Raw genomic sequence first — 23,258 nt, 5'->3', positions numbered from 1 at the left:
TGGAGACGTGGCCTGCTGGGTTCAGATCTCAGCTCTGTCCCCAAGAAGCAGTGCCATGGCAGCCAGCCTCCCCTCATGCATACACAGGTCGCATCTTTGGGCACCGCAGAGGGGTTCTGGGGTGTTCAGTGAGGTAGCCCGGATGCAAGGCTTGGAACGGGGCCTGGCAGGCAGCAAGGTCTCTGTGAGGATTGGCGGCTGTGGTCGTGGTGGAGGAACGGGTGCAGAAACCAGGCAATCCGCTGCCACAGGACCCATGGTACAGAAGGCTCGGAAGTCGAGGGTGGGAGGGCATGGGCGTTGCACCTTGCAGGTGCAGGTCCAGCGTGGCTCCCTCCCCAGAGGGAACCATCTGAGCAGAGGCACAAAGCCAGGAGCTCCCGGGGGAGGGGAGGAGCGGGACTTGCCTGGTCTCCCCCAGCTGTAAACAAAGCCACGTGGCCTCCTTCCCGCCCCCTCTGGCTGGGTGAGGGGCAGAAGGTGAGTGAGGAGACTGGGGCGGGCCGGGGCTGACTGTGGGCCAGCCGGGCGCCTGTTGCCCAAGCTTAGAAACATGACAGGCCCTCCTGGGGCGGCTGACAGCAGGGGCATTGGGTTTCAAGCTCTGGCCGTGGCCTTGGCGGTGCCCTTTCTCCGGACGCCGAGAGCCCAGACAGTGGCTCAACCTCCACCTGCTCTTTCCACCCCCCGCCCTCCCCCTGCTACCCCTGTGGCCCGAGTTGTCCTGCCGCCCCACAATGGCACCCGCCTCAAATAGTTCACCCGCCATGTGAGGGCTAGAGAAAGGAAGATTAGAGCGCTGGATGAGAGAGAAGGACCAGGAGGGGGTGGCGGAGGGCGGGCACGCGCCATCAGGTGACCCACAGCAGGGTATAAAAACCCGTCCAGGGCCGGGCAGCCTGAACGGCCAGCTGCCGGGACAGCGCACCCAGCCAGCCCACGCCTGATCTTCTTGTCTCCTTCAGAACGCCATGGGGCTCAGCGACGCAGAGTGGCAGTTGGTTCTGAATGTCTGGGGGAAGGTGGAGGCTGACCTTGCTGGCCACGGGCAGGAAGTCCTCATCAGGTAAAAGGAAGCCGTCCCGCTGTCCCTGTCACCCACGCCCGGAAGGTTAAGGGCACTCAGCCACAAGGCAGCAGCCCGGGGTGGACCAGCTGGCTGCGCTGCTAGCTGTGAGCCGACCTCTCCTTGGGTCTGCTGGCTTTTTAGCGCCCGGATTGCCCTTAGGGGAAGGGCTCCACCCCCGGCTGATGTCAGGGCCCCCCGGATGCCTGGTTGCCCACCCGGGGGGAAATCATAGGATTTCAGATGTCAGAGACAATCAGGGCCCTGTGAGACGTGAGGCAGCCCCTTCCCTTCCAGGACAAGGACAAATGGCACCTGAAAGGACATCCCCAGAGTCACAAACCCTTTTAATTCTGCAAAGTTCAAGGCTAAGGCAGGGCCTTGCATGTGGGACAGATCTGGCTGCAGACTCGGCTCTGTGTGAGCTTTGGGAAGGGACTCGGCCTCTCTGAGTCTCAGCGGCCTCCTGTGCACAATGAGGAGAACGCTGATCCTCCCGTCACAGGGAACACACGCAGCACCCAAGGGGCCTGGCGCAGGTCCTGGGCTACAGGGCGCGGGGCTCCCGAAGGTACGTAGGGAAAGAGAATCAAAAGACAACGTCATTTTGGTGCAAAAAAGTTTTGAAAGTTATGCCTAGGCCGGCGCCGTGGCTCACTAGGCTAATCCTCCGCCTAGCGGCGCCGGCACACCGGGTTCTAGTCCCGGTCGGGGCGCCGGATCCTGTCCCAGTTGCCCCTCTTCCAGGCCAGCCCTCTGCTGTGGCCAGGGAGTGCAGTGGAGGATGGCCCAGGTGCTTGGGCCCTGCACCCCATGGGAGACCAGGAAAAGCACCTGGCTCCTGGCTCCTGGCTCCTGCCATCGGATCAGCGCGGTGCGCTGGCCGCAGCGCGCCGGCCGTGGCGGCCATTGGAGGGTGAACCAACGGCAAAGGAAGACCTTTCTCTCTGTCTCTCTCTCTCACTGTCCACTCTGCCTGTCAAAAAAAAAAAAAAAAAAAAGTTATGCCTAGTTTCCCCCTCCCCCACTAAGGTGCATTTTCCATGAACTTTTTTGAAGACCCCTAGGTATGGAAAGTTCTAGAAATGTTAGTGACTGTTCTAGAGGAAGCCTGGACTAGGGCCCTTGGAAAGCCTGGCAACGAGAGAACAGGAGACAGAAGCCCAACAGGGACCTTTGCTGTGGGGTGTGTCGCGGGTTTGAGGGCTTAAATGATGCGGCTCCCAGGCGTAGCCTGCCCTCCGTCCACCAGAGAAGCCAGAATGCCGGCTTTTGTGCCTAGAGTCGGCTTGCGGGGGGCATGGAGACGCTCGCTTTCCCATCGCCTTCAACCCCAAAGGCTGGGTTTGTCCTGCCCCTCCCTCGTGTTCTGGGCTAGTTCAGCCAGAACCCCCCACGGGAGCTTGACTCAGCACCTCTGCCCCAGGAGGAAGTGGCCCCCAGGTGGCCGCCGCCCAGCGGACTGCCCTTGGCCTTTTGTCCACGTGTGGCTCTCTCCTTGGCCGGCGCCGCACCCAGCTTCCTCCCCCGCTCAGATGTCCCCGGGCTCCCTTGGGCTTTGCCTATTTCCAGCTCCCTGCTCCCTGGGGAAGATGTTTGTTCCCCCACAGTTCTGTCATCTGAAGTTCAAGTCCACAGTGGTCTGGGCTGGAAACGCTGCAGCAAGGAGAGCGTGTCTGCTGTTGACTCCAGCGGCGTGTCAGGGCGCTCCCTTGTGTCTCTGTCCCCATCCACTGGGGCTGCCGTGGTCGTCCTCTGGACGAAGGTCTTCCCCACCCCATGTTGATGGCAGTGCCTGAACTGACGTGCTGTGTGACCTCGGGCAAGTCTCTGCCCCTCTCTGGGCTCTGTCTCTCTGTTGACCGAGTGAAGCCGCTGTCTGCCGTGGTCTCTGAGCTCCCGCCCCACTCTGGCTCCTGCCGTGGGAGAAGGAGGCAGCACGGTCGTGGGGACTGGAGAGTGCAGAGTGGGGGTCTTTCCAAGGTGATCCAGGCTGGCAGCCTGGAGGCAGCGACTTGGACATCTTGAAGGAGACTCAGGGGGTTGCGTCATGGGGGGACTATTTCCTCCCTCCCCTGTGGGTCACAGGGCCTGCCAGGGGCCGGGCGCCAGTGATGACACCTGATGCCTGGCACTGCCCGCCTCTGCCAGGCTCCACAGGGCGCAGTGCCCGTTGTGTCTCAGGCTGTGGGACACACGGAGGCCACGGCGGCTGCTCCTGTGCGGTCAGTGCTGGGGGGGTTGGGGGCCTCCCCGTGGTGGAGGGGGGCGCTGCCTCTCAGCTTGCATAGCCCCCCTCTCTGGAGCTCACGGTGGGGCTCTAGGCACCGCCCCAGGCTTCCACAGTGACCTTGGCAAGGTCATTTCTCCTAAGCCTCAGGGGCGTGGGAGTAGAATTCTAAAACGCAGAAGTGGGAGGGGCGACAGGAGATGCCGCTGTAGGCGTGCGGGTACAGAGGGAGGGGGCTGCTGGGTGGGCTCCGGGCCCCTGCTTTCCCGTCTCGTCCACACCTCTTTGAGGGTATTTATTTGGGGATTCTTGTTGGAACAAAGGAGTTCATGGCCAGGAAAAGTGTGAAAACCGCTGCTGGCGGCCCCTGCTTTTCACAGTACAGGGGCCTGGCAGTCTCAGCTGCCAGTGTCAGGTACGGGCAGAACTTAGGGTTCCTGCTGCTGACAGTGCTGGTGAGGAAGACGGTGATGGTGAAGAAGACGATGGTGATGGTGATGACGACGACGGTGACGATGGTGATGGTGAGGAAGATGATGGTGATGAAGATGGTGATGATGGTGATGAAGACGGTGATGATGATGAAGATGATGGCGATGGTGATGACGACGATGGTGGTGATGAAGATGGTGATGACGGTGGTGATGAAGATGGTGATGATGATGGTGGTGATGATGAAGATGGTGATAGTGAGGAAGATGATGGTGATGGTGATGAAGGTGAAGATGGTGGTGGATATGATGGCGGTCTTGAAGACGGTGTGTTAACAGAGGTGGAGGCGATGAGGAGGAGGAAGGCAGCAAGTGTGTCCCCGTTCATACTGCGTGCCGGGCCCTGTGTTGTGTTTTGCCTGTAGTAACCCCGTCCCCACCTTCACCAGACGGGCTGAGTAACCTGCCAGTCACTGAGCTGCTGGGTCGGGCTGGAGCCCAAGCCCCAGCCCCTCCAATGCAGCCTCTCTGCCGTAACCACTGAGCCATACTGCCCCTCAGCCTGGCCACACTGGGCAGGGTCTTTGCTCTGGGAGAGCTAGGAGTTCCAGGGGTCTAAGCAGATGCACGGTACCCCAGGAGGGGGTCGGACGGCGCCCTGGGTCAAAGGACAGCAGGCATCAGCCTCTTTCTCCCTGGTGGGCTGATGGGGTGGGGTAAAGTGGAAAACACAAGCATGCGGGGGGCCTCCGAGACTCCAGACGCCCCGCCCTCCGCCCCATTCCCCAGGGCGGGGCCTCCATTGCTCATTTCCCAGGGGTGCAGCCGCTCTGGGGCTGCCCGCGCGGGACTGGGGGTCGTGGGAGGACAGCAGGTGTGCAGGGCTGAGATGACCTGGTGGGTCCCCATGTCCTGCCTGGCTGTGTGGTGCTGAGATTGGAGAGTGAGGTGGAGACGCATCGTCTGGGTCCCACAGTCCCTCTGGTTTTGATATGGCGAAACCAAGACCCAGAGAGGTTGAGTGGCTTCCTCAACGTCACACAGCACATTGGAGACAGAGCCAGGATCTGTCTCAGCTTCTGAAGTTCTCTGTCTCGCAGGTGAGGAACAGCCTGAGTTCCTTGGCTGCTGTGGGTCTGAGCTTCTCAGTCCCTAGACGGTCTCCTCCCAGTGTGTTGACCTTGGCCCTGCCGTGTGGGTTCCAGCTCTCACATCTGTCAGCAGCCATCACAGGATCATTGTCGCCAGATAAGAGCAGTCAGGAGCCGGGGCAGCCAGGTGTCAGAGACAAGCTGTCAGTGACGCATGAGGTTTTGGACGGGGCCCCAGGGTGATGTGGTGACTGTGGGCACGGCTGTGGGCAGACGGGACGTGCTGGGGGAAGGCCTTGCTCCCTGTCCACGGCTGCACGCCTGCGTGTGCGTGTCTGCCTGTGCACACACGTGTGTGTGGCCGTGTGCACACTTGTGTCCATTTCTGTGTGTGCACCGGTCTGCGTATCAGCGTCTCTGGCTGAGAACAGCAGGGTCTGAGGCGTCATGGGGAGTGGCGGCGTGAGGCCACACTGCCTGGGTTCGGTCCCTGGCCAGTCACTCAGACTTTCCGTGCCTCCATTTGTTCATCTGTAAAATGGGATGTGCCTCATCAGGCTTTTTAAGCGAGTTACTATTTGCATAGCCCTCTAATGGACACTAAGTGCTGCCCAGATGTGGGCTGGCATTGTTGGGTCCTGTATTTAGCCAAGGACACATTTGTGTGCATAGCCAAGTTAGATGCAGCAAACTAGCGGCTCCCATCCAGAGGGGCCGCCTCTCTGATCCCGGATGAGACGGCGAGTGTGAACAGCACCAAGTGTGCTCCTTGTTGGAATAAGACCATCTTGTGCCTGGGGGAGGGTTTCACTTTGCTTATCTCAAAGTCCCTCCCGCCCTGGGATCCTGGGCTTCCTCATAAGGCGCGGTTGCGAATCCACCCGCTCGCAAGATCACCCCTGGGCTGACATGGACACGCGGACTTGGGTGCGAGTCCCACTCCAACCCCTCCCCGACCCCTCTCCTATGCCAAGGGCAGAAGGAGGAAGATCCTGGTGCCCAGGGCAGCAGTGAGGAGGGGGCTCAGCAGGGGAGAGAACGCAGGCCTGTGTCATTCAGAAAACCTGTGCTCTGGGCCCTGCGGCTCCTCCCACTGCCTGGGTGAGCTCGGCCTCGCCTTCCCGTTCCTCTTCTATAAAATGGGGCAGTCCTGGTGCCTGTGTCCAGGGTTGTTGCGAGGACCCCATGAGTTAGGACACGCAAGTACTTAAAATACTCGCCGCCTTGAAAGTTCTCCGTGTCGGCGTCTACCAGGCCGGCGCTCACCGTCCGCTTGCTCTCCCTACAAAATTCTAGAACTCTCTCTCCCCCCACCATGAGGTCCTAACTGCACTGGAGGGCCTGGAATGAGGAGCTGAAGTCAGGAAGGGGAGACGCCAGTTCTACAAATGAGTGCGCATCTTAGCTGCCCAGCAGTGGGGTGACCAGAGCTGGGGAGCCTGGCTGACCACAGCCACAGAGGTCACCTTCAATGCCAGGGACTCCTTCTGGGGTTGGATGAAGACAAGCCCAGTGTCCTGGTCCCAGCTGGTCCCCGCAGGGACACCGTGGGGACCAGGCGCTCCCCCACAACCACTTCTGGGTGCAGTGGCTCGGGCTCCAGATTGGGGCGCAGCCACAGTGGGCTTATGGGGGTGCCCTGGAGCCTTGAAATCACGAGAGGGACCTTCTGAGGAACGGAGCCGCCCAGAGGACAGGCTGCTCTGAGCATACAGGGCCGCGGGGTCTCTGGCGGGGCTGGGCCAGGGCCCCTTGGCTTCGGTACAGCAAGGGGAGAGGCAGGGGCAGGCGGTCAGAGCTTGGCCCAAAGCTAGCCAGAGAGGCCGGAACTGCTCTGAGAGGCAGGAGGGAGCCTCCCGTTGCCAGGAGTGTTTAAGTCCTGCAGGACTCTCTCTGGGCAGGGAGCCAAAGAAACGGTCCTTCACCTGCCAGGCTAGAACGCCAGCCCCTGGGGTGACTTTCTGAGTCCCTCAGGTCTGGTTTCAGTCTGGCTCCTCCACTTACTGGCCCTGAAATATTGACTAGTGTGGCTCGGCATGTCCGAACCTCTATGGCCCCATCTGTCAAATGGGCATAATGCAAATGACTCCACACAAGGAAATGCAGGTGCAGAGCCTGGCCTGGGGCCTGGCACATGGTGCGTGCTCAACCAGTCAGGGTCGTTCAGCTCCAGGAACCCGCCCCCCCGCCGCCTACAAGGCCACTCAGTCCTCTACTGTCTGAGAAAGTCGGGGTGAGCCCACAGGGACAATGAAGGGGATGTGTTGGATAATAAAAGTGGCCATAGCCCAGACACCCTGCCGACAGTAGCACAGCACTATCTCATTTAATCTTCCCTGGGGCATGAGTTTTCCCCCACTCCTCAGCTGAGAGGAGGTGAATCGCCCAAGGTCCCCGGGCTGGGAGCGGGCAGGGGCAGAGGGACCCCCTTGCGCATGCTCGCGTCTCACCGCGGCGGCGCCCCTCTGTGCCCGCAGGCTCTTCCATACTCACCCTGAGACCCTGGAGAAATTCGACAAGTTCAAACACCTGAAGTCGGAGGACGAGATGAAGGCGTCCGAGGACCTGAAGAAGCACGGGAACACGGTGCTCACCGCGCTCGGGGCCATCCTCAAGAAGAAGGGGCACCACGAGGCGGAGATCAAGCCCCTGGCCCAGTCGCACGCCACCAAGCACAAGATCCCCGTCAAGTACCTGGAGGTGGGAGGCGGGGCTGGGGGCGGGGCCGCGAGGGTGGCCACGCCCACTCGGAGAGGTGGACTCCGAGAGACAGTCACTTTTTCACAGCCGTGGCAGGGGCAGGTGGCAGAACCAGGATTCAGGCTAGGGTGTCTGTTGCCCCAGATCCTGGGCCGCCCGAGCCCTGCGCCCCCAGGAGTCTGTACCACCAGGCAGGTGCTCCACTGCTTCCGCCATCTTTATGGGCGCAGAGTTGGAACCTCGGCTGCCCCAGGCACAGGCAACTGGGTGGGCCAGGCGACAGCCAGTGCTCTGATACCGAGGAAGAAGGGAGAATGGGTATTGAGAGGTGGATACGCAGGTACCCTCTCACCCCCATTTCACTGATTTGGAAACTGAGGGCTCAGAGTCACTCGCCCAAGATAGCACAGCTCATCAGCCAGGGGTAGTCACATCCGTGGTGCTCGGAACCCAGGCGCATCATGTCCCCCATCCACAACACCCCCTTAGCCTGACCTCCTGAGCAGCACCCCGTCCCCCAGGCCAATCGCACACAAACCCTGCCGCCCGTCCAACCCCCTCAGCATCGAAGACCTGACCCAGCAGTCCCACCTCTGAGAGCCTGCACCTGCCGCGGTCCCTGCCCACCTCACCCCCTGGCCCCCTGCCCCCTCCCTGCCTTCTCTGGGCAAACCCTTGTTTATCCACAGCCCAGCTCAGTAGCCGCCGCCTGCGTTGGGTCCTTAGAGCCTGTGAGACAGGCAGCTGCCCCAGCCGCCCCCACACCCCCACGGCCCCAAGTCCATGTGCCTGTCTCCCCCGGCCAGAATGCGAGCTCCTGGGGGCAGAACCCTCTCTGTCTCAGGCTTATGTCAACTCGTGCCCTCGCTGGAGGCCTCCTCCATGCTCCCTGCAGGGCCGTCTCTGTCCCTGTGGACAGACGGGCCCCCAGCCCACACACAGTGGGTGCGGGGGTGGGCTCCGTGTCTCAGTCCTCCAGCCGCCCCATACCCTGGATATGGGCAGCTCTGCTCCAGACCCAGGGAAGGCCGAGCTGGGGCCACCCCCGGGGTCACGGAAGCCCTGGCTTTGTGGTGCAGGCCCCGGCAGTGACAGGCCTCAGCTGCCTCCCGAATTCCCTAAGGGCAGGGCTTGCTCCCCTGCCGCCCTGTGCGCCCTCTTTGTTCCGCTGCATTTCTGAAATTAGAGGCTAATTCAAGCATGTGTGCAAACGGATGCCAAAGGCACAGGTGTGTGGGAAGCCGTCCTGGTTCTGAGCACCATGGAAGAGAGAGCTGGGGCATCCTGCCAAGGGGTGTGCACGGGGGGGTGACTCCTCTGTCCCTTGATGCCTTACGTCCCTTGCACCCTGGGGTCCTGAGACAGCCCAGCCGCCGGTCAGGCCCCGCCTCCACTCCCAGCTCCACACTCTCCTGAGCACACGCACAACTGTGCCATCCACCTGCTGTGCAGCCTCACTCCAGCCACCAGGGGGTGTCCTCCATAACACGACACCTCGAGGCGCACCTGCCAGGGCTGTGGTTGGGTGGGGCCTGCATGCGTGGGTGGGGCCTGCATGCATGCGTGGGGCCCCAGACAGCCCCATGGCTCAGAGCCTGCTGTCTCTGGAGGAAGATGGCAAACACGGCTGCCAGAAGATGAGGCCGTTCTGGGCTCAGTGCACTCCTCCCTCCCCCTCCCCATCCCTGCCCCCCCCCCCCCCCCCCCCCGCGGCTGAGCACTAACTCTGTGTGGGGCGTGGAAAGCGGGGGCTTTAAAGGAGCAGCTATGCTAAGCGTTAACCACGCAGAGATGAGATGTGTTCTGGAAGGCCTGGGGGCAGACTCCTGGATTAGGTGCGCCTTGGCCTTTCCTGGCTCCTCTGTTGTTGGAGGTGCTCTAAACTCATGCCTGACACCCCCAGCTGGGTCCACCCTGAGGGCAGTGGGCACGAGTGTGGGCTCTGGAGCTGGCAAACCTGGGTTCCAGTGCCCCTACCTGGCTGTGTGACCTCGGCACACGGCTTAACGGCCCCTTGCCTCAGTCTCCCCACCTGTAAAGCAGGGGGGTAGCAGTAGCTGACTCCCGGTGGGTGTGGGTGTGAAGGAATCAGTCCACGGAGGTCACACAGCCACGTCCAGGTCGCGGTCTCACCAGAGGGCCCTGGAGTAAGGAGGAGGAGGGACACGTTCTGACCCCCCACAGTGACCAGCGCACTCTTGTCCCCTCCCCGCAGTTCATCTCGGAGGCCATCATCCATGTCCTGCACAGCAAGCACCCCGGGGACTTCGGCGCCGACGCCCAGGCAGCCATGAGCAAGGCCCTGGAGCTGTTCCGGAATGACATCGCGGCCCAGTACAAGGAGCTGGGCTTCCAGGGCTAGGGCCTAGGCCCCGCCGGCCCCGCCCCACGCTCACGTAGCTCCGTAGCCTGCGCTCTGAGTGGCTGCTTCGTTTAGGCCGGGCTGGGGGTGGGGGGCTCCCTGGGGCACACGTGGCCTTTTGTGCGCTGTGACCTGCGCGGTTTGGATGGCACCCAATTCTCCTGTCCCCTCCCTCCGCCCCCGATTCCTGCCATCTTCAGATCGACCCACACTTTGCCCCTCGGCTTTCACGCCAAGTCCACGCAGTAACCAAGCCTCCGGCGCGGCCTCCCGCGCCCCCCACCCGCCGCCCGCAGACCGCGGGACTGCCCTCGGCCAGCAGGAGGCCTGGGCCCAGCCCGGGACGGGGTAGCGTCCAGCTCCCTGGATGTGCGTGTGCCTTCGCAGATGCTGGGCCGCCCACCTGGATGTAATAAAAGGCCCTGCAGTTTGTCGTCTCCGCTGGTGTTTGTCACCTCCCGAGCAAGGGCAGCCCGCCCCCGAGGGAAACAGCTGGGAGGGGACACCAGGCTTGGGCGTCCAGAGGACCTGTGGGAGGAGGGAGACAGGACCCCGATTCCTGCGGCCACCCTCCCTCGGGGCAGGCCCAGCGCAGGGCACAGGAACCGAGGGCCCCTTGCTGGCCTTCCCACCGCGTTCCTCCGGGAGGCCCTGGGCGCCCCACTGCCCGCACCTGCAGCGTGCCCGGCGCTGGGCGGGCTCCCAGGTCACGTGAGACACTGACGCACGCCCCCGGCCCAGGGGCTCACCAGGCTGCAGGCTGGGTCCTGGGGGGGGGGTGGCAGGGATACGGGCGGGGCCTTGGGACCCAGTGACCCTGGACTAGAATCTCAGGGGTCAGGTGGTGTGTGTGCGGGTCCTCCAGAGAAACACAGCCAACGGGCACACACAGCACACACACGGCACACACACACATGGCACACACAGCACATACACCATCCATACACATACCACACACTATACACAGCACACACACCACATACCACATATACACGCCACACACACATCGCATACACACTACACACACCATTCACATACCACACACTATACACACCACACACACATTGCATACACACACACCACATATACACACCACACACATCACATACTACATGTGGGGAGCAACTCGGACTAGACTGTTACTGGAATTAAGACTTGTTCTGTGCATCTGCTCTCCCACAATATGGCGCTGGGAGAGGAGGAAACAGCTTCTACACAGCTGCCTCTTGCCAACTTGAGTGATGACCTCCAGGAGCTGATCCTGCTCCTGACTGGAGGAGAGCAGCGTACTCGGCGTGTGGGTAGCAGAGTTGGGATTGGTGGAAGAGGACTATAAAGGAGGAGAGAGACAACATGCACCAGGAACATCTATTTGAAGGAACACCTGTGCAGCCCTCTAGAGAGCCGGCCGGCGGTGTGCCGCTCCCCCGCGGAAGTGGGGAAAGTGGCAGGGGGAACCGCCCTTCCACGGAGGTGGAAGGGACGGTAGCCAACCCGGGAAGAACCAGCAGCAAACCCGGGGAGGGCCGAGCAGACGAAAGAACAACGCAGGGTCCTGTGTCGTTCCTCCATGAAGAGGGGGAGCGACACTACATACACACTACACACACATCGCATACACACACTACACACATCATACACATACCACACACTATATACACCACACACATCACATACCACATATACACACCACACACACATCGCATACACACACACTACACACCACATACCACATGCTATACACACCACACACATCACATACACACACACTACACACACCATTCACATACCACATACCACACACTATACACACCACACACACATTGCATACACACACACCACATATACACACCACACACACATCACATACCACATATACATGCCACACACACATCGCATATATACACACTACACACACCATACACATATCACATACCACGCACTATACACAGCACACACACATCGCATACACACACACCACATATACACACCACACACATCACATACTACATACACACTACACACACATCGCATACACACACAACACACATCATACACATACCACACACTATATACACCACACACATCACATACCACATATACATGCCACACACACATCGCATACACACACTACACACACCATACACATATCACATACCACGCACTATACACACCACACACACATCGCATGCACACACACTACACTCCAGACGCCACATTACACACCATGCACCACACACACCTCACAACACCTCACGCACCCGAGTCCTGCGTGTCTGACCAGGTTTCTGTCACCGGCCGGCAGCATCTGCCAAGGTGCCCCCCACTTCTCGTGGAGCTCACAGAGGCCTGGGGTCTAGAGGGACACAACTGCCCCCCGGGTGAGGTGGCTGACAGCGCCGCGGGTCACCCAGCCCAGGCTCGCGGGAGGCCGGTGTCAGGTGTGAGTCCACCTTAGACTCCCTTCTGACAAAGCGCCCCCTGGTGGAGGGACACGGGGCTGCAGATCGCGGAGGCAGCTGGGGTGTTCGGTGTTGGGAACCAGAGTCCCTGTGGCGTCCATGTGTCAGCACCCGGCAGCCACCAGCAGGCCGTCACAGCCATGCGTGAGGGCTCCGGAAGTCTAGAGGAACGCAACTAATCAACAGGTCTACTTGGCGCAAAAACAACTTTGAGGTTCCTGCACGGTTTCTTTGATCAAATGCATGTTCCATGAAATTCTTTTATTTTTTAAAGATTTATTTATTTGAGAGGTGGAGTTATAGACAAAGAGGGAAGAGGAGAGAGAGAGAGAGAGAGAGAGAGAGAGAGAGAGGTCTTCCATCCGTTGGTTCACTCCCCAGTTGGCCACAATGGCCGGAGCTGTGCCGATTGAAAGCCAGGAGCCAGGAGCTTCTTCTGGGTCTCCCACGCAGGTGCAGGGGCCCAAGGACTTGGGCCGTCTTCCACTGCTTTCCCAGGCCACAGCAGAGAGCGGGATTAGAAGTCGAGCAGCCGGGACTCAAACCCGCACCCATGTGGGACGGCGGCACTACAGCCGGCAGCTTTACCCACTATGCCCTAAATTAATCTTTTCATTCCATTTTCCAGGTGCTTTTGAAGTACCTTCAGGTGTGTTGGCGTGTGTGGTGTCCCTGCGTGGTTCTGAGAACACCGTGTGTGTCCCCGTGTGGTCTGAGCACACCCTGTGTGTCCCGCGTGGGTCTGTGCACACCGTGTGTGTCCCTGTGTGGATCTGATCACCCTGTATGTGTCCTGCGTGGGTCTGAGCACACCGTGTGTGTTCTCATGTGGGTCTGAGCACACTGTGTGTGTCAGTGTGGGTCTGGGTGCATCCTGTGTGTCCCGCGTGGGTCTGAGCACACCATGTGGTTCCTGCGTGGGTCTGTGCACACCATGTGTGCCCCCGCGTGGGTCTGAGCACACCGTGTGGTTCCTGCGTGGGTCTATGCACACTGTGTGTGTCCCCGCGTGGGCCTGAGCACACCGTGTGGTTCCCACATGGGTCTGAGCTCACTGTGTGGTTCCCACGTGGGTCTGAGCACACCGTGTGTGTCCCGCGTGGGTCTGAGCTCACTGTGTTTGTCCCGCATGGGTCTGAGCACACCGTGTGTGTCCCGCGTGGGTCTGAGCACACTGTGTGTGTCCTGCGTGGGTCTGAGCACACCGTGTGGTTACCACATGGGTCTGAGCTCACTGTGTGTGTCCCCGCGTGGGTCAGAGCATGCCATGTGGTTCCCGCGTGGGTCTGAGCGTACCGTGTGGTTTCCGCGTGGGTCTGAGCATACCGTGTGGTTTCCACGTGGGTCTGAGCATACCGTGTGGTTTCCACGTGGGTCTGAGCACACTGTGTGTGTCCCCGCGTGGGTCTGAGCACACCGCGTGGTTTCCGCGTGGGTCTGAGCACACCGTGTGTGTCCCCGTGTGGGTCAGAGCACACTGTGTGTGTCCCCGCGTGGGTCAGAGCACACCGTGTGTGTCCCGCGTGGGTCTGTGCACACCGTGTGTGCCCCACATGGTCTGAGCACACTGTGTGTGTCCCTGCGTGGGTCTGAGCACACAGTGTGTGTCCCGCGTGGGTCTGAGCTCACCGTGTGTGTCCCCGTGTGGGTCAGAGCACACAGTGTGTGTCCCGCGTGGGTCTGAGCACACTGTGTGTGCCCCGCGTGGTCTGAGCACACCGTGTGTGTCCCGCGTGGGTCTGAGCTCACCGTGTGTGTCCCCGTGTGGGTCAGAGCACACAGTGTGTGCCCCGCGTGGTCTGAGCACACCGTGTGTGTCCCCGCGTGGGTCTGAGCACACCGTGTGGTTTCCGCGTAGGTCTGAGCACACAGTGTGTGTCCCGCGTGGGTCTGAGCTCACCGTGTGTGTCCCCGTGTGGGTCAGAGCACACAGTGTGTGCCCCGCGTGGTCTGAGCACACCGTGTGTGTCCCCGCATGGGTCTGAGCTCACCGTGTGGTTTCCGCGTAGGTCTGAGCACACAGTGTGTGTCCCGCGTGGGTCAGAGCACACCGTGTGTGTCCCGCGTGGGTCTGTGCACACAGTGTGTGTCCCGCGTGGGTCTGAGCTCACCGTGTGTGTCCCCGTGTGGGTCAGAGCACACCGTGTGTGTCCCCGCGTGGGTCTGAGCACACCGTGTGTGTCCCCGCGTGGGTCTGAGCACACCGTGTGGTTTCCGCGTAGGTCTGAGCACACAGTGTGTGTCCCGCGTGGGTCTGAGCACACTGTGTGTGTCCCGCGTGGGTCTGTGCACACGGGGCTCTGTGTGGCTTCCCTGCTGCCATTGTCCTCTCAGTCCCGCCTGCACCGCCTGTCTCTGAGAAACCCACAGGAGTCGCCCCCGAGGCGGCCCAGGCCACTCTGCCCGGGGCTGTGGCTTCGGAGGGAAGTCAGGGTCACAGTCGGGAGAGGACCTGAAGGAAACCGGGGCCGGGCGAGGGCCGGGAGCACAGGCGATAAGCTGTCAAGCGCTGAGGAATGGCGCCGGGACTCACCGCCGGCGCCCTGGACGCCAGCCCCTCCCTGAGCAGCGCTGGGCGCCCAGGGACGGCTGGGCAGTGACAGGGCTGGGCAAGGGTGAGGCCTGCCAGGCAAGATGGCGAATAAGATGCCCGCGTCCCACCTCGGGGTGCCTGGGTTCAGTGCCAGCTCCGGCTCTGGGCTCTGGATTCCTACGCACACGCACCCGGGGAGGTGGCGGGCGAGGGGTCTGCAGCCTAGGGCTCGGTCTCATGCATCCCCAGTCGCAGGAACCAGTCCCTTAAAGTAAGTCTCTCTCTCAACACCCTCCTGGTGCCGTCTCTTGGGAGAGCCCAACTTCTGCCGTCATTGCCCCAATGTACAGATGGGGAAATCGAGGCGGGGGAGCCTGAGCCCCGTGCCTAGGGTCCCCTGACTGGGCAGCAGTGGCATTGGGGCCTGCAGCCTGAGCCGTGGGGAGGGGTGCTGGGGGACCTGCGTGGCTGGGACTTGGAACGAACGTTCATGCTCGCAGCTCCGCATTTGTCGAGTGCAGTCAGTCAGCCTCCACTTTGAGACCAGCAGCAAGTTCAGCTTCTCCTGCAGTGCCTCCTCCTTCCTCCCCGAATTGCCCAGGAAGCCAGCGCTGATCGGTCGGGCCTGGCTGGTGCTGCTCCGTCTCTCCCCACGCCGCTGTGCTCAAGAACCTGCCTTGGGAAAGCTGGTGCAACACCTCACAGCCGTGCACCTCGCCGTGGGCCCCAAGGCCCCGTGTTGCAGCCTGGGCCAGAGCAAAAGGCCTCCCCACAGGAGGACACGCCCACTGCCCACCAAGCGGGCCTCAGACCTCCAACCCTGCACGTGGCCCTCGACAAGGGAGGGGCCGTCTCCCAGGAGCCCGTGACAAGGAGCCACCTTGTCCCCCGTTCTGTGGCCAGGCTTGCTGGGGAGGGTGACCTCTGGGAGCTGGGTGGGGGGACCTTCTCAGCTCACAGTCCTGGCTGGCAGGTCAGAGGCACCAGGCCACCAGTCGCCAGAGCCCGGGGGCCCTGCCCTCTGCCCTGTGGCTCCCACAGGCAGGCGGTGACTTTGGGTGCCAGTCTCAGGGCAGAGCCCGCTGACCCTGCCAGCCTCAATCTGGCAACCAAATCCCCACTGAGCGCCTGCAGGCGGGCTGGCGGCCACCACGAGCCTTGGGTGACATCCCAAAGGCCAGGGGTGGCCAGATTCGGGTCACCAGTTTCTCACCTCTCACCCTGCACGGGAGCGTCCTCGAGAGGCTGAGGGAACAGCTCCAGGACACCTAAGGTCACGGCCACCGCTGACCCTTGGGGACACTTTTCAACGGCAGCTGCTCACAATCACAAGTCTCAGGGCCAGATGAGCGTGGGGTTAGAGTCCTGGCTGCTCCACTTCCGATCCAGCTCCTGAGGGTGTGCCTGGGAAAGCAGCAGGAGATGGCCCAAGTGCTTGGGCCCCTGCACCCACGTGGGAGACCCGGATGGAGTCCCAGGCTCTTGGCTCTGTCCTGGCTCAGCGCTGGCCATTATGGCCATTTGGGAAGTGAATCAGAGAATAGAAGACCTCTCTCTCTCTCTCTCTCTCTTTCTCTTTTTCTTTCTCTCTCTCTCCCCTCTAAGTCTGCCTTTCAAATAAATAAATAACTCCTTTAAAAATCTTTTCATGAATTCCACCTAATCAGGTACCCACAACACATTTCCCTCACCTGTGACACATGAGTCCATGACGTCTTCTCCTTTTTTTTAAAGATTTATTTGTGTATTTGAAAGGCAGAGCTACAGAGAGGCAGAGGCAGAGAGATCTGCCCGCGGGCCCGTGACCCACTGCGCGGCTCCGAGTCGCCCTCTCTCAGGCTCGGGTCACTTCTGCCTCTTCCCAGGCGGTGACGTAAGGCAGGTTCCGCCCCCTGCTCCGCGCCTCGGTTTGCTCTTGAGAAAGGAACGTCAGGTTGTCAGATCTTTCTGATTACTTGTCCCAGAAGGCCTGGGTAAGGTCAGACGAAGGAAGAGGTCCCCAGCCCGATGGTGCCCCTTCCCCTCCCCCACCACCGGGAACAGCGCAGTTGGCCAGGGGAGTGCGGGCAACCGGGCCCCTGTCCCCGACTCTCTCGCCTTCTCCAGCCAAAGTGTCCCAGCCGCAGAGTCTCACCCAGGAAGGGAGCAGAGGGGCCGGTGGGGAGTGCACGGGGTCCACCGGCCTCACGGGCAGCCGTTTGCACAGTGAACTCACCCCTGCTCCCGTGCAGGGGACACTGGGGACCAGAGAGGGCACGAAGCAGCTGGGTGGAGGCAGCCCCGGGTTGGGGAGGGCACAGGGAGGAAGACGATGGTGGAAGGACCCCGCCCATCCCACTCAACCGCCTGTGCCCATGGCTGTGTGACCTCAGGAAAGCGTCTCCCCCTCTCTGAGCTGTGGCTCCCTGTGGGCCAGCCGGGACTGGACAGTAAAGCCCAGTTCCAATCTGAAGAGCCACTCGGTTCATAGGCTCTGGAGGTCAGAGTTCAAGTAGCCCTCGGGGCCACCCATCCCAGGTGTGATTTTATGGTTGAGGGAGCTGCGGCCAGAGGACACGGGTCTTGGTCAGGCTGCCCTGGTGGACAGATGGCCCTGCACCTCAAGGTCCCTCCTGGCCACCCGCAGGGCTTGGTGCTGGGGGCGCTGCTGCTGCCCAGAGCACGGGGTCTCCGAAGCAGGGGTCGCGACCCTGTTCATCTTGGCTGGCATCACGTTCTCCCTCTCTTCTCATGGGAAGAATGGGAATTGTCCAATCCTACAACCTGCCCGGGGATTTGTAGCCGCCCTAAAAGAACAAGAAGAAAGTTTGCCAAGCCCAGAGTGGGCAGCACCAAGGCCTCAGCAGGTGCAGCGGGGCCCGGTCCCGCCTTCCGCTTCCGGGCAAGACCTCAGGAGCCCTGGGAGCTGGGGAGGGGCGGGGCGCCCTGGAGATGAGTGAGCGGTGTGCAAAAATAGACCGAGGGGCTCGGCTGGTTGCCCACATCCCCGCAGTGCCCTCCAGAGCCTCCGCTTCTCAGAGCAGGACGCTCTGGCCCAGAGCAGGCGTGTGCCCTGCCCCAGGTCGCGGAGCAGGTGGGCAGCAGAGCCCGAGCCAGAAGCCCAGGGGCCTCTGCCTCCCGAGGGGCCTCCCCATGGCCCCGAGCCTGGGCGAGAGCTCATCCCAGCCTCCTCCTCTGCCCCTGTGCCACACCTAGCAGTCAGGGCCACGGCGGCCACGGCGTGTGCTGGGCACGTACCTAGCACCGTATACACACTAGTGCACTCCTTCCCACCGCCCCGTGACGCAGGAGCTATCTTCGTAGCCATTTTACAGCTGGGGAAACTGAGGCTCGGCGAGGCTGACCGACTTGCTTCAAGGTGGCAGAGCTGGCATTCCAGGCGTGCTGTCCACTGCCCCCTGGACTGATGGATGAGGGCCATGAGCAAGCGCCTGTCACTCAGCACAGGAAGCCACAGCCACCAAGAGTCACAGAGGCACCTCTGCCCCAGGCTGGCACCCCCAGAAATCTCCCTTCCAGGGGGCCTGGGTGCTGCAGCACGGGCTCACACTCCCGGCCGTGCCCTGGGGAAGTCACTCGTGTGTCCTCATCCATCCCAGGGGACCCGGCCTGTGTGTCAGGGCTTCTGCAAGTGGCTGACTCCCGGGGGCTGCTGGGGGGATCCAGTGGGGAAGCCAGCGCCAGGGACAGCCTCTGCTCTAGAGAGGTTCCTGGTGCCCTGGGAGGGCCAAGCTGCCTTGGTTTACCCCTGGGATGCTTGGGGGGAGGGTGCAGGGAGCGCCCCCAGATTAAAAGGCAGAGGGCCCCGCCAAGCCTGGCCACAGGAGCCGCCCCGCCCTTGGATGCCAGTGGGGCCAGTCCTGGCACAGCTGCCCTGGTATTGGTGACAATTATGTCCCAGAGGCGACTTCAGCCAGATAGACAGGTGGGTGGGGGAGGGGACAGCGGGCTCCTGAGCTGAGGCTGAGTCATCCCACTGGGCTGGAGTTGGGAGCAGAAGGGGAAGGGGCTGGTGCCAGAGCGGGGAGAAGGAGAGGTGGAAGCATCTAGAACAACGTGGGCGAGGACCACAGGACTGCGGCGCCAGGGGTCAGCATAGCCACCCTCCCTCTCCGGCCCCAGTGCCACTCCCAGGCCCTCAGAACCCCACAGAGCCCCCTCCAGGCTCCAAAGCCCCGCCCCCAAAGCTGAGAGGCAGCTCTGGGCGGGGCTGGGAAGGGCGGCCAGGGTCTCGGGAGTCAGGTGGATAGCGCCCACCCCCGCCCACAGGTGCTGAGCTGGGTCAGCTTGGGCAAGTGCCGTGGCCCCTCAGCCTCCCTTCGCATCTACAGAACCGAGGCAGCGCAGAGACAGGTATGCCGGCAGCCGCTGGCCTGGGCGTCAGGATGCCTGCGCCCCCCGCAGAGTCCGTGGGTTGACTCCTGGCCCCGACTCCCACTTCCTGCCAGTGCCGACCTGGGAGGCGGCAGTGGGCAGTGACGGCTCAAGAGGTCGGGTTCCTGCCTCCCGACTTTTTCCTGTGGGGGCACCTGCGTTAAGTTCCCAGCTCCTGCCTTTGGCTTGGTCCAGCCCTGCCTGTGTGGGCATTTGGGGAGTAAATCAGTGGATGGGAACACACTCTCTCTCCCTGTAACTCTCTCCCTGTCTCTCCCTGTATCTCTCTCCCTCTCTCTCCCTGTATCTCCCCCACCCCATCTCTCAAAAAATTAACATTTTAAATATTTTAAAGTGAAATTGAGCTCTTGTGAGCTCCACTGAAATAAAAAGCTATGACAAGGGTCCTTGTCAAACTTTATGGAAAATGGAATAAAAAGATAATTATTTTGGTACAAAAAACTTGAAATCTATGCCTATGAGGGGTCTTTCAAAAGTCCACGGGAAATGCACATTATGAAAAAAACTATGCATTGATTTCAAAATTGTTTGTATCCACATAAATTTGTCTCTTTTAAGCTTTGTTTATTTATTTGGGAGGCAGAGTTATAGATAGAGGGAGAGTTTTTCACTCCCCAAATGGCCACGACAGCCAGAGCTGGGCTGATCCAAAGCCAGGAGCCAGGAGCTTCTTCTGGATCTACCACATGGGTGCAGGGGCCCACATGCTTGGCCCATCTTCCACTGCTTTCCCAGGCCACAGCAGAGAGCTGGATGGGAAATGGAGAAGCCAGGACTCGAACCGGCGCCCATTTTGGATGCTGGCGCTGTAGACAGATGATTAACCTACTACACCACAGCACCGGCCCCTTTGGTTTGATTTCACCATGGATTTTGGGGACAACACATGAATGCATGTCTGTGAGACGTCCGGACCAGGCAGATCGGCAGCCAGGAAGCAGGTGCATGGTCCACTCAGCGCGCAGGGGGAGAGACGACGAGGGGTACAGGGGTACTTTGGGGGTGATGAGAATTCTCCAGAGCAGATTGTGGCGATGACAGTCTGCTCAGGGAACTACGAAAACCCGCTGAATTGTGTGCTTTGGATGGGTGACGTGTATGGTGTGAGTGACAGCTCGGAGATGCTGCTGGCGAAAGGGGACAGGCCCGTCGGGCAGGTGGACCTGGCCACTCTGGGTGCCACTCTGCCCCCAGCCCATATCCTGGGCAAGCCATTCCCCAGAGGGTGGAGGTTGTCTCACCCTGGGGGCAGACGAGATGACCTTGGAGGGAGAAGAGGGTGGACCCATCCATTGACCTCAGGAAGGAAGCCACGTAGGCGGGGATGGTGGGCAAGGCGTGGATCCACAGCCACGGCCAGAGCTCGTGCCTGCTGGCTCTGTGGCCTCGGCCAGGTTGCCGGACCACTCGGCTGTGGGTGCTGCTTCCAGAGGATGGAGATGACCCCCAGCTCTTACCCCATGGGCTGCTCTGAGTGCAGTGAGTGAATCCACACCCACATATCCAGCGGGGCTTGGCTGGTCCTGGGTGCTTGGCAATGAATGACCATGGCTGTGGTCTGGTGGGTGGAGGAGTGGGCGGGGCTGAGGCGGGGCCCGGGGACCCTGTGTCAATGAAGTGCCCCCACTGTGGCTTGGCCATGCCCAGCCTGGAGAGCCCCCTCTGGATTCCACAGCAGGCCTGAGCCCTGCAAGCATTTCAGACCCGAAGGGGTCGGGGTGGGGGAGGAGAACCTGCCTCCTCCTGCCTTGCCTTCCTCATCTGCTTAGCGCAGGAGCTGGGCCACCAGACAGCTCAGATCCCCTGGGGACCTGCCACCTTTGACCAAGCACGCCCCCCGGGGGCCGCCTGTGGCTCCAGGAGTCACCCTCGGCCTGCCCAGAGCCCTGGGCCCACCTGACCCCATCCCTTCACCCTCAGCCTTCCATCCTGACCACGTGGGGCAGGGTGGGCCCAACCCCAAACCCCTTGTCTACCCTAATGGAGGCCCTGACCCTGTGACCTCGGGCGAATCCTGGCTCTGGGCCTCAATTTTCCTACTGCAAGACAAACCCAATCATAGCATCGGGTCCCCGGGGGAGGGTGGTGATGGCCCCTGACATCTAGGGGGAGTCAGGGGCTTCCAAGGGCTCCAAGTTCAACCCCAGAGCCCTGCCTGAGGCCCCTCCTTGTGCCCACTGCCGCCCCAGGTGGCCTACTCCGTCCCTCTGCCTGGCCACCATGCCTGTGTCTGGCAGGTGCCTCTCGCAGCGCTGGCCACTGGAGGCTCAGAAGTGAACGGGGGTAGCGTGGTGGTGAGGCTGCTCAGCTTTGCACCCCGACGTCCCCAGCCCTCGCCGGCTGTGTGTGCTCGGTGACAGTGACGTGGCCCAAGCACAGCTTCGTGCCTTCATAACAGCTGCGGCCGGATGAGGTCACAGGAGATGACCCCGTGCAGGCTGCAGGTCGTGAGGCCCACGAGCACCTGTCCCAGGCCAGGCTCCCTTATTCATCCCAGGAAGCCAGGGCTATCACCAGCCCCATTGTTTTCAGCTGGATTTTTCAGAAGCACAGAAAGGTTGAGAAACCCGCTTGAGGTCACTCAGCGAGTGGGACGGGTGGAGCCTGGAGATGGACCAGGGCTCCTCGACCCCTACGTGTCCCACCAGGGGTCTGCTCCGCACCCCGGGTGATCTCCCTCTCTCCCAGAAGCCCCGGCAGCCTTCCAGGCTCCTCTTAGAGGGCAGGGGGCCCTTGGGGATTTCTGTTGTCCTTTTCGGCTCTGCCCCTGCTATGTTGTTTTGGATGCAGAGAGCAGAGCCTCTGCAGCCGCCGCGGCGCCCAGCCAGCACCCCAGGGTGTGTAACCTTCACGGGTTTGCCAAGGGGCAGACTGCTGGCAAGCTGACTGCAACCCGAGCTCTCTGCCTACTCCCCCCCCACCCTCCGACCGCCAGCTCCCGACAGCGACAGGAGCTGCTCTCCCGCTCCTGCCCTGTCTCCCTGGCATCCGCAAGCAGGTGGCGGGCAGGGAGCGCCACAGTGGAACAAGCGGAGACAGCTCGGGGCCAGGAGCTATGCCCTTCCCAGCTCTGCTGCCCAGGTCCACACAGCACCGGCGGCAGCCCCAACGCGGCCACTACACTGCAGCAGGGAGCTCTTCCCGGGCCCTGGGGACTCAACAAGGGGCTTTGGGACAAAGCCGCTGGCCCCAGTGCCCCAGGGTCCCAGCACCGCCAGTGTGCAATGTCGAATGAGGCATTCAGCCTCACTGTGCCATTGCTTCATCTGCAAAATGGGTTGCTGCCCTGATGTCCCACGAATTAGCCCGCAGGGAGTCCTCTGCAAGGTGCCCAGCACAGGGGCAGGGCCCCGCGAGGGGCGTGTTCCCCACCATCATTCAGCTTTGTGGGTGCTTCCTCCTCCCACGTAGCTTCTGGGGATCAGGAACCCAGCATCTCAGAGAGGAGGCTGTGCTCAGGGTATCAGCCAGGGCTGCAGCAGCCGCACTCCGGGCACGCGTGGCCGGTGAGGCCCTGCTGGCTGAGGGCAGGAGGCCTCGGTTCCCCGGCACCAGGCTGGCCTCCCAACGCGGCGGCTGCCTTCCCTCAGTAATGCTTTTTATTACCCAGCCCCAGAAGTCCCACGCTGGCTCGTGCCCTGTTGGGGACACAGGTGCACTCTCGGCACGGTACGGGACTGCTCCCAGGGGTGAAACCCAGGGGCTGAGCCGCCCTGGGGCCCATTTGGGAGGCTGCTCTGTGCGGGGACGAAGCAGCGAGCAAAACCGCAGCCCCTGCCTGTGCTACCGTGTGTGTGCGTTGTGCACAGAACCGCAGCCGCAGACGGCAGTCAAAGGAAACCTCCAGCACGTTCTGCCGTGGGGCGAGCAGGGTGGTCATGGGGCCTCTGGAGGAGGAGGCTTTGGGGTTGGGGCCCCCAGAGCCCATCCTCTCTGACCTTGGTGTGAAGAGGGGGCCAGGGGCTGTGGCGAGAGGGTTAAGCCTCTG

General features: G+C 61.6%; 2 protein-coding genes across 2 annotated transcripts; both read left to right on the top strand.

The window, feature by feature from the left end:
- Positions 1–901: 901 nt before the first annotated feature.
- On the top strand, positions 902–10,317 carry MB (myoglobin). The gene is made up of 3 exons (XM_070052850.2): positions 902–1,066; positions 7,296–7,518; positions 9,734–10,317. Exons 1-3 carry the CDS (start codon positions 972–974, stop codon positions 9,878–9,880), a joined length of 465 nt encoding a protein of 154 aa, XP_069908951.1. The 5' UTR covers positions 902–971; the 3' UTR covers positions 9,881–10,317.
- Positions 1,019–7,329, top strand: LOC149123623 (uncharacterized). The gene is made up of 2 exons (XM_089308920.1): positions 1,019–1,706; positions 2,079–7,329. The coding sequence occupies exon 2, from the start codon at positions 3,626–3,628 to the stop codon at positions 4,061–4,063; it is 438 nt and encodes a 145-aa protein (XP_089165046.1). The 5' UTR covers positions 1,019–1,706; positions 2,079–3,625; the 3' UTR covers positions 4,064–7,329.
- Positions 10,318–23,258: the final 12,941 nt, after the last annotated feature.

Source organism: Oryctolagus cuniculus, chromosome 11 (genome assembly GCF_051225735.1).
Source record: "Oryctolagus cuniculus isolate XC-2025 breed Fujian yellow rabbit chromosome 11, ASM5122573v1, whole genome shotgun sequence".
NCBI lineage: Eukaryota > Metazoa > Chordata > Mammalia > Lagomorpha > Leporidae > Oryctolagus > Oryctolagus cuniculus.
Note: the sequence above shows the minus strand (reverse complement) of the source record. Positions and strands in the feature narration are given on the sequence as shown.

What these genes read in the sequence shown, in the direction of transcription:
- MB (XM_070052850.2), top strand. Translation starts at nt 972, where the DNA reads ATGGGGCTCAGCGACGCAGAGTGGCAGTTGGTTCTGAATGTCTGGGGG. An exon ending in GGGCAGGAAGTCCTCATCAG is followed by an intron (nt 1,067 to 7,295) that starts GTAAAAGGAAGC and finishes CTGTGCCCGCAG; the next exon opens with GCTCTTCCATACTCACCCTG. An exon ending in TCCCCGTCAAGTACCTGGAG is followed by an intron (nt 7,519 to 9,733) that starts GTGGGAGGCGGG and finishes CCCTCCCCGCAG; the next exon opens with TTCATCTCGGAGGCCATCAT.
- LOC149123623 (XM_089308920.1), top strand. Translation starts at nt 3,626, where the DNA reads ATGGCCAGGAAAAGTGTGAAAACCGCTGCTGGCGGCCCCTGCTTTTCA.